The sequence below is a fragment of the Chlorocebus sabaeus genome, chromosome 7 (assembly GCF_047675955.1).
Source record: "Chlorocebus sabaeus isolate Y175 chromosome 7, mChlSab1.0.hap1, whole genome shotgun sequence".
Lineage (NCBI taxonomy): Eukaryota > Metazoa > Chordata > Mammalia > Primates > Cercopithecidae > Chlorocebus > Chlorocebus sabaeus.
Window position 1 is genome coordinate 49,414,935 of NC_132910.1, and position 13,070 is coordinate 49,428,004.

Consider the following 13,070-nt stretch of genomic DNA (forward strand, 5'->3'; position numbering starts at 1 on the left):
ATGTGTTTAGTATAATTTCAGTTCTCTTACATTTGTTGAAGATTCTTTTATGTCCAATGATGTGGTCAATTTCACAGGGTGTGCATGTGGCAATGAGAAGAATATATATTCTGTTGTTTAGGGTGGAGAGTTCTGAAGAGGCCTATCAGATCCATTTGGTCCAATGTTGCGTATAACTCTTGAATATCTTTGTTAATTTTCTGACTCAATAATCTGCCCAATACTGTCAGTGGGGTGCTGAAGTCTTATTGTAAGGGGGTCTATGTCTCTTTGTAGGTCTCTAAGAATGTGCTTTACAAAACTGGGTTCTCTTACCAAGTTGGGAAACACTCTTCAGGATATTATCCAGGAGAACTTCCCCAACCAAGCAAGGCAGGTCAACATTAAAATTAAGGAAATACAGAGAATACAACAAATATACTCTTCAAGAAAAGTAACTCCAAGAAACATAATTGTCAGATTCACCAAAGTTGAAATGAAGGAAAAAATGTTAAGGGCAGCCAGAGACAAATGTCGGTTTACCGACAAAGGTAAGCCCATCAGACTAACAGTGGATCTCTCAGCAGAAACTTTACAAGTCAGAAGACAGTGGGGGTCAATATTCAACATTACTAAAAACAATTTTCAACCCAGAATTTCATATCCAGCCAAACTAAGCTTCACAAGTAAAGGAGAAATAAAATCCTTTATAGACAAGCAAATGCTGAGAGATTTTGTCACCACCAGACCTACCTTACAAGACCTCCCAGAGGAAGCACTAAACATGGAAAGGAACACCCAGTACCAGTCACTGCAACATGCCAAATTGTAAAGACCATCAACGCTATGAAGAAACTGCATCAACTAATGAGCAAAAGAGTTAGCTAACATCATAATGACAGGATCAAATTCACACATAACAATATTAACCTTAAATGTAAATGGGCTAAATGCTCCAATTAAAAGACACAGAATGGCAAATTGGATAAAGAGTCAAGACCCATCAGGGTGCTGTATTCAGGAGACCCATCTCATGTGGAGAGACACACATAGGCTCAAAATAAAGGGATGGAGGAAGATCTACCAAGCAAATGAAAAACAAAAAAAAAGCAAGAGTTGCAATCCTAGTTTCTGATAAAACAGACTTTAAACCAACAAAGATCAACAGAAACAAAGAAGGCCATTACATAATGGTAAAGTGATCAATTCAACAAGAAGAGCTAACTATCCTAAATATATATGCACCCAATACAGGAGCATCCAGATTGATAAAGCAAGTCCTTAGAGACTTACAAAGAGACTTAGACTCCCACACAATAATAATGGGAGACTTTAACACCCCACTGTCAACATTAGACAGATCCACGAGACAGAAAGTTAACAAGGATATCCAGGAATTGAATTCAGCACTGCACCAAGCAGACCTAATAGACATCTATAGAACTCTCCACCCCAAATAAACAAAATATACATTCTTCTCAGCACCACATCACACTTATTCCAAAACTGACCACATAGTTGGAAGTAAAACACTCCTCAGCAAATGTAAAGGAACATAAATTATAACAAATTATCTCTCAGACCACAGTGCAATCAAACTAGAACTCAGGATTAAGAAACTCACTCAAAACCACTCAACTACATGGAAACTGAACAACCTGCTCCTGAATAACTACTGGGTACATAAAGAAATGAAGGCAGAAATAAAGATGTTCATGAAACCAATGAGAACAAAGACACAACATTCCAGAATCTCTGGGACACATTTAAAACAGTGCGTACGTGGAAATTTATAGCACTAAATGCCCATAAGAGAAAGCAGGAAAGATCTAAAATTGACACCCTAAACATCACAATTAAAAGAACTAGAGAAGCAAGAGCAAACACATTCAAAAGCTAGCAGAAGGAAAGAAATAACTCAGATCAGAGCAGAACTGAAGGAGATAGAGATATAAAAAACCCTTCAAAAAATCAATGAATCCAGGAGCTGGGTTTTGTAAAGATCCACAAAATTGATGGACTGCTAGCAAGACTAACAAAGAAGAAAAGAGAGAAGACTCAAATAGACACAATAAAAAATGATGAAGGGGATATTACCACCAATCCCACAGAGATACAAACTACCATCAGAGAATACTATAAACACCTCTATTCAAATAAACTAGAAAACCTAGAAGAAATGGATAAATTCCTGGATGCATACACCCTCCCAAGACTAAATCAGGAAGAAGTTGAATCCCTGAATAGACCAATAACAGGCTCTGAAATTGAGGCAATAATTAATAGCCTACCAACCAAAAAAAGTCCAGGACCAGATGGATTCACAGTCGAATTCTACCAGAGGTACAAGGAGGAGCTGGTACCATTCCTTCTAAAACGATTCCAATCAACAGAAAAAGAGGGAATCCTCCCTAACTCATTTTATGAGGCTAGCATCATCCTGATACCAAAACATGGCAGAGACACAACAAAAAAAGAGAATTTTAGACCAATATCCCTGATGAACATAGATGCAAAAATCTCAGTAAAATACTGGCAAATAGAATCCAGCAGCATATCAAAAAGCTTATCCATCAAGATCAAGTTGGCTTTATCCCTGAGATGCAAGGCTGGTTCAACATATGCAGATCAATAAACGTAATCCAGCATATAAACAGAACCAAAGACAAGAACGACATGATTATCTCAATAGATGCAGACAAGGCCTTTGACAAAATTCAACATCCCTTCATGCTAAAAACTGTCAATAAATTAGGTATTGATGGGACATATCTCAAAATAATAAGAGCTATTTATGACAAACTCATAGTCAGTATCATACTGAATGAGCAAAAACAGGAAGCATTCCCTTTGAAAACTGGCATAAGACAGGGATGCCCTCTCTCACTACTCCTATTCAACATAGTCTTGGAAGTTCTGACCAGAGCAACCACGCAGGAGAAAGCAACAAAGGGTACTGAAGTAGGACAAGAGGTAGTCAAATTGTCCTTGTTTGCAGATGACATGACTGTATATTTAGAAAACCCCATCATCTCAGCCCAAAATCTCTTTAAGCTGATATGCAACTTTAGCAAAGTCTCAAGATACAAAATCAATGTGCAAAAATCACAAGCATTCCTATACACCAATAACAGACAAACAGAGAGCCAAATCATGCATGAACTCTCATTCACAATTGCTTCAATGAAAATAAAATACCTACGAATCCAACTTACAAGGGATGTAAAGGACCTCTTCAAGGAGAACTACAAACCACTGTTCAATGAAATAAAAGAGGACACAAGAAATGGAAGAACATTCCACGCTCACAGATATGAAGAATCAATATTGTGAAAATGGCCATACTGCCCAAGGTAATTTATAGATTCAATGCCATCCCCATCAAGCTACCAATGACTTTCTTCAAAGAACTGGAAAAAACTACTTTAAAGTTCATATGGAACCAAAAAAGAGCCTGCATTGCCAAAATAATCCTAAGCCAAAAGACCAAAGCTGGAGACATCATGCTACCTGACTTCAAACTATACTACAAGGCTACAGTAACCAGAACAGCATGGTACTGGTACCAAAACAGAGAGATAGACCAATGGAACAGAACAGAGCCCTCAGAAATAATACCACACATCTACAACCATCTGATCTTTGACAAACCTGACAAAAACAAGCAATGGGGAAAGGATTACCTATTTAACAAATGGTGCTGGGAAAACTGGCTAGCCATATGTAGAAAGCTAAACTGGATCTCTTCCTTATACCTTATACAAACATTAATTCAAGATGGATTAAAGACTTAAATGTCAGACCTAAAACCATAAAAACCCTAGAAGAAAACCTAGGCAATACCATTCAGGACATAGGCACGGACAGGGACTTCATGACTAAAACACCAAAAGCAATGGCAACAAAAGTCAAAATTGACAAATGGGATCTAATTAAACTAAAGAGCTTCTGCACAGCAAAAGAAACTACCATCAGAGTGAACAGGCAACCTAAAGAATGGGAAAAATTTTTTTGGCAATCTACCCATCTGACAAAGGGCTAATATCCAGAATCTACAAAGAACTTAAACAAATATACAAGAAAAAATCAAACAACTACATCAAAAAGTGGGTGAAGGATATGAACAGACACTTCTCAAAAGAAGTCATTTATGCAGCCAACAGACACATGAAAAAATGTTCATCATCACTGGCCATCAGAGAAATGCAAATCAAAACCACAATGAGATACCATCTCACACCAGTTAGAATGGCGATCATTAAAAATCAGGAAACCACAGGTGCTGGAGAGGATGTGGAGAAATAGGAACACTTTTACACTGTTGATGGGCCTGTAAACTAGTTCAACCATTGTGGAAAACAGTGTGGCGATTCCTCAAGGATCTAAAACTAGAAATACCATTTGACCCAGTCATCCCATTACTGGGTATATACTCAAAGGATTATAAATCATGCTGCTATAAAGACACATGCACATGTATGTTTATTGCGGCACTATTCACAATAGCAAAGACTTGGAACCAACCCAAATGTCCATCAATGATAGACTAGATTAAGAAAATGTGGCACATATACACCATGGAATACTATGCAGCCATAAAAAAAGGATGAGTTCATGTCCTTTATAGGGACATGGATGCAGCTGGAAACCATCATTCTTAGCAAACTATCGAAAGGACAGAAAACCAAACACCGTGTGTTCTCACTCATAGGTGGGAATTTAACAATGAGAACACTTGGACACAGGGCGTGGAACACCACACACTGGGGCCTGTCATGGGGTTGGGGGAGGAGGGAGGGATAGCATTAGAAGATACACCTAATGTAAATGACAAGATTAATGGGTGCAGCACAACAACATGACACAAGTATACATATGTAACAAACCTGCACTTTGTGCACATGTAACCTAGAACTTAAAGTATAATTTTAAAAAAGAAAAAATAAATAAGTAAATCTGGGTTCTCTTTGTTGGGTGCATATATATTTAGAATGGTTAGGTCTTCTTGTTGAATTGAAACCTTTACCATTATGTAATGCTCTTCTTTATCATTTCTGATCTTTGTTGGTTTGAAATCTGTTTTGTCTGAAATTAAGATTGCAACCCCTGCTTCTTTTCTGTTTAACGTTTGTGTGGTAGATGTTCCTCCATCCCTTTATTCTGAGCTTGTAAGAGTCATTACATGTGATATGGGTCACTTGAAAACAGTATACAATTGGGTTTTGCTTTTTTATCCAGCTTGCCTTTCTGTGCCTTTTAACTGGGACATTTAGCCCATTTACATTCAAAGTTAGTATTGATATGTACAGATTTGATCCTGGCATTGTGCTGTTACCTGGTTATTATGTTGGCTTGTTCATGTGGTTATTTTACAGTCACATTGGTCCTGTGTGTTTAAATGTGTTTTGTACTAGTTGGTAGTGGTGTTTCCTTTCTATACATAGTGCTTCTTTCGAGATATCTTGTAAGGCAGGTCTGCCAATAATGAACTCCCTCAACATCTGCCTATCTGAAAAGGACCTTATTTCTCCTTCACTTAGGAATCTTAACTTAGCTGGATAAAAAATTCTTGGTTGAAGATTTTTTTCTTTAAGAAAGTTTAATATAGGCCCCCAGTCTCTTGGTTTATAGGGTTTCAGCTGAGAGGTCAGCTGTTAGCCTCATGGAGATCCCTTTGTAGGTAACCTGCTCTTTCTCTCTAGCTGCCTTTAACATTCTTTCTTTCATTTCAACCTTGGAAAATCCAAGAATTCTCTATCTTGGGGATGATCTTCTTGTGTGGAATCTCGCAGAAGTTATCTGTATTTCCTGAATTTGACCATTGGCCTCTCTAGCAAAATTGGGAAAGTAGTCATGGATGATATCCTTAAATATATTTTCCAAGTTGCTTGCTTTTTTCCCTTCCCTTTCAGGGATGCCAGTGATTCATAAATGTGGCCTCTTTACATAATCCCATACATCTTGGACATTTTGTTCATTCCTTTTTATTCTTTTTCTCTGATTTTGTCTGACTGTCTTATTTCAGAAAACTAGTCTTCATATTCTAAGATTCTTTCCACAGCTTGGTTTATTCTGCTATTAATACTTGCAATTGCATTGTGAAATTCTTGTGTTGTATTATTCAGCTCTATTAGACCTGTTAGGTACTTTTTTATACCAGCTATTTCATCCTTCAGCTCCTATATCACTTTATTGTGATTTTCAAATAAACCAATTTTAAAGCAGGATTTATATTATCATTATTATTCCCTACAGAACCAAGTAATGTGGCCATACACAAGTAATAAATTTTATGTCATCAAACTCCTGCCTCTTGAAGAATATGTCATACATGAGCTAAAATGACTTCTTCATTAATGAGTTTTCACTTTTCTTTACTTTGTCTAGGAAATTCATATTCATATAAGAATTCATATTCTTCTTTGTCTTTATGTCACCCTTCTTTTATTTCCTTTTTTTATTTTGCTGAAGCAACTCCACATATGAAGACACAGAGTTACTAAACTTTCTGAACTATTGCATGTTGGAAAATTATTTTCTTGATTCATTTAATTGAAACTTTAGGCAGAGGGAGAACTCTATATCCAAAATCATTTCCCCTGAGAAATTTAAGAAAATACTACTTCATCATCTCCTAGCCTTGAAATGTGGCTAATGTTGCTAAGCAAGTACCTGACATAAGTTATATTTCTCATCCCTTTGTGGGTTACCCAATGACTTTACTCTGTGGAAGCCTCAAGGATATTTTATTTAGTTAGGATCTTCTGAAAATGCAAAAAAAAAAAAAAAAAAAGTGAGAAGGACAGAGGTATTTTTATATTTATCTTCCTTGGCATTCTGTTGAGCTCCTCAAATCAATAACTTACGCTTTTATTCAGCTTGAAACAACATTGTGTTTTCTATATCAAATAATTATTGTCTCTACATTCTGCTTCTAGAATGCTTGGTAAACAGATGTTTGTGTTCATCCTCCATTTGTCATATTTTCTTTCTATTTATAATCAACTAATGCTTATATCGTAGCTTTTTTAAAAGAATAAAAAATATTTCCCTGGGATGTTGTACAAGAAATAAGTCTTTCATATGAAATCAGAAGTCTGGAAGGGAGCTATATTTTTTATGTAAAGATACAATTTGGAAAATTAAGCTATCAAATCATCCTTTAAGACTGTGGCATATCCATAAATAAAATATCTGGGAGGTAAATTTTATTTTTATTTAAAATAAATAATAAAATTAATTCAAATACTTCATAAATTTGAGATATTATTTCAATTTTATTTTGAGATCAATGATTTGGATTTTTCATTACATGCACATTATATACCCACCTGTTTGAAATGTATTGTCATTTGCAAAAGAGATTTAAAAACCAAGCTTTCTATGTGACTAAACTATTCTGCTTCTTGGGTAACCAGAGTCCCACTGAATAATTTCAATTGCAAATGTTTCATGCCAGAAAAGAAAACACTAAAAAGAAGTTTTCAGATCTAAAGAGGGACAAAGTTAAAAGAAAAATATGTAAATTAAGTCAAAAATATTGGTGAAGCAACTTGTCTTTCTTTAGAGCAGATGTGCACCATCTTTTTTCACTACAAACACAAAGTTTAACATATATACATATATATGCTGCCTTCCTATGGATGCTTTCAGAAATTTCCCTTGTTTTTTCCTACTACCTGTGATATTATGATAGAAATAACTTTGAATCCATTCAATGATTTCTAAGCCTAAAAGCATTATATTAGTAATAAATTAGTCATGGCATACCTCCCAATGGATCCTGAGGTGTGTATAACAATGATTCACTTGAAAAATACAGTGGAACTCTAAAATTCCTCAAGATGAAGAAATAATCCATTAAAACAGCACAATTAGTTAAAAATTACTCAGAATCTACTACATGTAAAGAATATTGCTAGATGATTTTAAACTGTCTTTTGAATTTATAATTACAAAAAAACTCATAGAATAGAACCTGATGCTAATTTTGACTATATCTCAGATTCCAATAATGCCTCAGAAAAAAATAGTAAGTCCATTCCTGAATAGCTTTCACCAAATTAATCTAATTCCTATGATTTCCAAGACATTCGCAGTTATATTAACTAGCATTGCATTTGTCATTCCCTTAAATTAGTTCATCCTGATCTTGTACCAGTTATTTCACAATCAAAAGTATTACAAATCAACTGTTGGCATTATCTCACGTAGCAGAATTTTATTTCAGCAAGCTATACTCTGTTTTTATTGATTAGCTACATTTTAAACCTTGTTTAATAATCCTGTTTTGAAATGTGCTATTAACAATATCTTCTTAAGATAGTCCAATTTCTACAAAAATGTATTTTAATAACACCTTGTTCACAAAAGGCTACACTGTAACATTTGCCTTTGTCTGTTTGGAGTGCTATAACAAAATACCATAAACTGGGTAGCTTACAAATGAAATTTATTTCTCACAGATCTGCAGGCTGGAAAGTCCAACATCAAGGCACAAGCAGACTCAGTATCTGGAGAGGCCCTGCTTCCTCAAAGACAGTACCTTCTCTGAGTCCTCATGGTAAACGGGGAAAACAAGCCCCCTTGGACCTATCTTATAAGAGTACTAATCCCATTTATGAGGTCTCCACCCTCATGACATGATCACCTCCCAGAAAGTGCCACCTCCTAATACCATCACCTTGGGAGTTAGGATTTCAATATATGAATTTTAAGGGGATACAAACATTTAGACTCCAGCAACATTACCATTGGGTCCAGCTTTTTAACTCCAAATTTTACTTTGATATATTTGTAAATTCAATCTGAATTAATGAATTACCCATTTTTTAATTTAATCTGCTTTACTGTTTTCAATTTACTATTAGGTATTTATAAAAAAAAAGGAAATTCAGAAAAATTTATAGCCATACCATTTAAGATGCAGGTCAACAGGAATAAAAATAAATCACTGAGGAGTCTTAGATTTCAAGATGAATTCACATTGAAAAGAGAAAACATTTGCACTATGAGTAAAATGAGTTAAACCTAGTAAATATCTTACTCCATACACAACACAACAAGTTCAGCTTTTCTATATGTCCTAAGAATGAATGTTCTCTGACCCTACAAGGGATATTCCATGTAATAATCTCTCATATAGCAATTCTAGACTTTGGCATAGCTTGAAGAATTTTGTTGAACTTTAAAAATATAAAAGTCTCAGTCTAGCCAAGGAGGCTACAGCAGGCTACCAGTTACCTCACTCAGGTCCTAATATAAAGTTTATGTTATGCAGCCCCCTCCATGATTTCTAGATAATGAAAATATTTGATTGTAGGAGTCTTCTTACCATATCTGATACTTTCATAGTTCTTTTGGCTCTTGACAAGAAAGCAGCATATTTGTTAGTCAGGTTAGGTAATTCATCAGAAATTCCACCACCCTGTGAATGCCAACATGCCTGTTGAAAGAAGGGGTTAAAAAGAGTACATCATTTATTTTTATCAATACAAGAAGCACTATAAATAATACGTTTGTGATGAAGGTCATCAATATCATCTGGCATTCAAGACACATATTCATAAAAAAATAACATTTTCAAATGTGATACAGAAATAAAAAGCTGTAAGTCAATGAGATATTAAAATGGAAAAAGAATTGACTATATGAACCTCTAGGTAAGCATAATGGATCTGCACACATCACTTAAACATATTAGCTATGTTCTATTTCATAACCAGTAAGTTCTATCTCAATAATATATTAAGATATTTAGCCAATTATATAGTATTGTTTTACAATTTATTATTAATAAAAATATATTCACAATTAACCATTTAATTATGTGGCAATTCTGGGTTCATATATTTTCTAAGTGAAATGATCCACTCACTTTTATATATCATAATTCTTTATATGCATTGAAGATTTAAATTAATAGGTTAGAGGAATCTAGTAACGTAATATTTTAATGAGCAATTAATCCTTGTGATACTCTCTAATTTGTCATACAATTTATTTGTATTCATTTAATTAAATAGAATAAACAGCAGCAACATCCTTTGTATATGCAAAAGGGATAAGAATCTATTTTCCCATATTTTACACATTTTATTGGTTTTATTTCAGAATTTGATATTCACAGTTAATATTTCAGAATTTGACACATAGTAGAGAATAGACATCTTTCTTTCTTTGTCCATTTTTTGGTAACATTAATTTACTAAAACATCCATTACCCCCCTAATGTATTTATGACACGATCTGCCTCTCTACCCAAAATGCTGAAGATGGCATTTCTCCACATTTTTCCACATGATATTATTCCAACCTATCCACTCCAGATAATATAGGTAGCTCCTATCACTTTCAAAAATAGAACAATCACAGTCACGTCTTTTAAAAATGTGAAAGCCTTTGAATATAGAACATCTAAGCCAGCATTATTATTTTTGCATAGTTTTTAAATTGTTTGAAGCTGAAAAATAACTTATTTTTGTAATAATTTTTATTTCAATAGCTTTTGGGGTACAAGTGGTTTTTCCTTACATGGATGAATAGTATAATGGTGAATTCTAAGATTTCAGTGCACCCATCACCCAAGTAGTGTACATTGTACCCAATAAGTAGTTTTTTATCCCTATTCTCCTCCCACCCTCCCCTTTCTGAGTCTTCAAAGTCCACTATATCACTCTGTGTGCCTTTGTGTACCCATGGCTTAGGTCTCACTTATCAGTGAAAACATACAGTATTTGGTTTTTCATTCCTGACTTACTTCACTTAGAATAATAGCCTCCAGCTCCATCCAAGTTGCTGCAAAAGATATTATGTTACTCTTTTGTATGGCTGAGTAGTATTCCATGGTGTATATATACCACATTTTCTTTATCCACTCATTGGTCAGTGGGTACTAAGATTGATTCCATATCTTTGCAAATGTGAATTTGGCTACAATAAACATACACATGCAGGTGTCTTTTTAATGTATTGACTTCTTTTCCATTGGTTAAATACCCAGTAGTGGGACTGCTGGATCAAATCACAGATCTATTTTTAGTCATCTAAGAAATCTCCATACTGTTTTCCACAGAGATTGTACTAATTTACACTCCTACCATGAAAATATAAGCATTCCCTTTTCATGACCTCAACATCTATTGTTTCTTTGTTTTTTTGTTTGTTTGTTTGTTTTTACTTTTTAACATTGGCCATTATTGGATGGGTGAAGTGGCTCACACCTGTAATCCCACTATTTTGGGAGGCCAAGTTAGGCAGATCACTTGAACCCATGAGTTCACGATCAGCCTAAGCAACATCGTGAAATCCTATCTCTACAAAAAATACAAAAACTAGCTGAGTGTGGTGGCACATGCCTGTGGTCCCTGCTGTTCGAGAGGCTGGGGTAGGAGGATCACTTGAGCCTGGGAGATCAAGGCTTTAGTGAACCATAATCACACTACTGCACTCCAGCCTGGGTGAGGGAGTGAGACCCTGTCTCAGAAAATAATAATAGTAATAATGGTCATTCTTGCAGGAGTAAGGTGGTATCTCATTGTGGTTTTAATTTGCATTCCCTGGTGACTCGTGATGTCGAATATTTTTTCATATGTTTGTTGACCATTTGTATATCTTCTTTTTATAAACGTCTATTCATGTGAGTTGCCCACTTTTTCATGAAATTATTTGTTTTTTTCTTGCTGGTTTATTTGAGTTCCTTGTAGATTCTGCATATTAGTCCTTTGCCCAATGCATAGTTTGCAATATATTCTCCCATTCTGTGGGTTGTCTGTTTATTCTGGTGATTATTTCTTTTGCTATACAGAAGCTCTGTAGTTTAATTAGGTCTCATTTATTTATTTTTGTTTTAGTTCCATTTGCTTTGGGGACTTAGTCATTAATTCTTTGCCTAAGCCAAAGTCCAGAAGACTTTTTCTGAGGTTATCTTCTAGAACTTTTATGGTTTTAGGTATTAGATTTGTCTTTAATCCATCTTGAGTTGCTTTTTATATAAAATGAGATGTAGGGATCCAGTTTCATTCTTCTGAATTTAGCTATCCAGTTTTCCCAGCACCGTTTATTGAATAGGGTGTCAATTTCCCAATTTATGTTGTTCTGTGCTTTGTCAAAGATCAGTTAGTTGTAAATATTTGGCTTTATTTCTGCATCCTCTATTCTGATCCATTGATCTATATGTCTACTTTTATACAAGTACTACATATTTTGATAACTACAGCCTTGTAGTATAATTTTAAGTACAGTAATGTGCTGCCTCCAGATTTGTTCTTTTAGCGTTGCATTGCTTTGGCTAAGCAGGCTCTTTTTTGATTCCATATGAATTGTAGGATTGTTTCCTTTAATTCTGTGAAAAATGATGTTGGTATTTTGATAGGAATTGCATTGAATCTGTAGATTGCTTTGGGCAGTATGGTCATTTTCACAATATTGATTCTCCCAATCCATGAGCATGGGATGTGTTTCCGTTTGTTTGTGTCATCTATGATTTCTTTCAGCAGTGTTTTGTAGTTCTCCTTACCGAGATCTTTCACCTCCTTGGTTAAGTATATTCCAGGATATTTTATCTTTTTTGCAGCTATTGTAAAGGTGATTGAGTTTATTTCATTCTCAGTTTGGTCATTGTTGGCAAATATCAGTGTTACTGATTTGTATACAATGATTTTGTAACCTGAGACATTACTGAATTTGATTATCAAATCTAATCTTATCTCTAGGCTTATACAGCCAACACTTTTGAGAAGTCTCTAGGGTTTTATATGATATATAATCATATCATTGGTGAACAGCAATAGTTTGACTTCCTTTTTTGCAATCTGAAGGCACTGTATTTCTTCTCTTGCCTGATTGCTCTGGCTAGGACTTCTGGTATTACGCTGAATGGAAAGTGGTGAAAGTGGGGATCCTTGTCTTGTTCCAGTTCTCAGTGGGAATGATTTCAACTTTTCCTCATTCAGTATAATGTTGGCTGTGGGTTTGTGATAGACGGTGTTTATTAATTTGAACTAAGTCCCTTTTATACCTAGTTTGTTGAGGGTTTTTAATCATAAAAAAGATGCTAGATTTTATTAAATGCTTTTTTGCAGCTATTGAGA

General features: G+C 34.8%; 1 protein-coding gene across 2 annotated transcripts in view; it reads right to left on the reverse strand.

Moving 5' to 3' along the window:
- Positions 1-13,070, reverse strand: part of STPG2 (sperm tail PG-rich repeat containing 2) — a 663,016-nt gene that overhangs the window by 458,176 nt on the left and 191,770 nt on the right. For both annotated transcript variants that reach the window (XM_073017496.1, XM_073017495.1), the window contains one exon: positions 9,314-9,424. In XM_073017496.1, the coding sequence (XP_072873597.1) occupies positions 9,314-9,424 (111 nt within the window). The remainder of the gene's footprint in view (positions 1-9,313; positions 9,425-13,070) is intronic.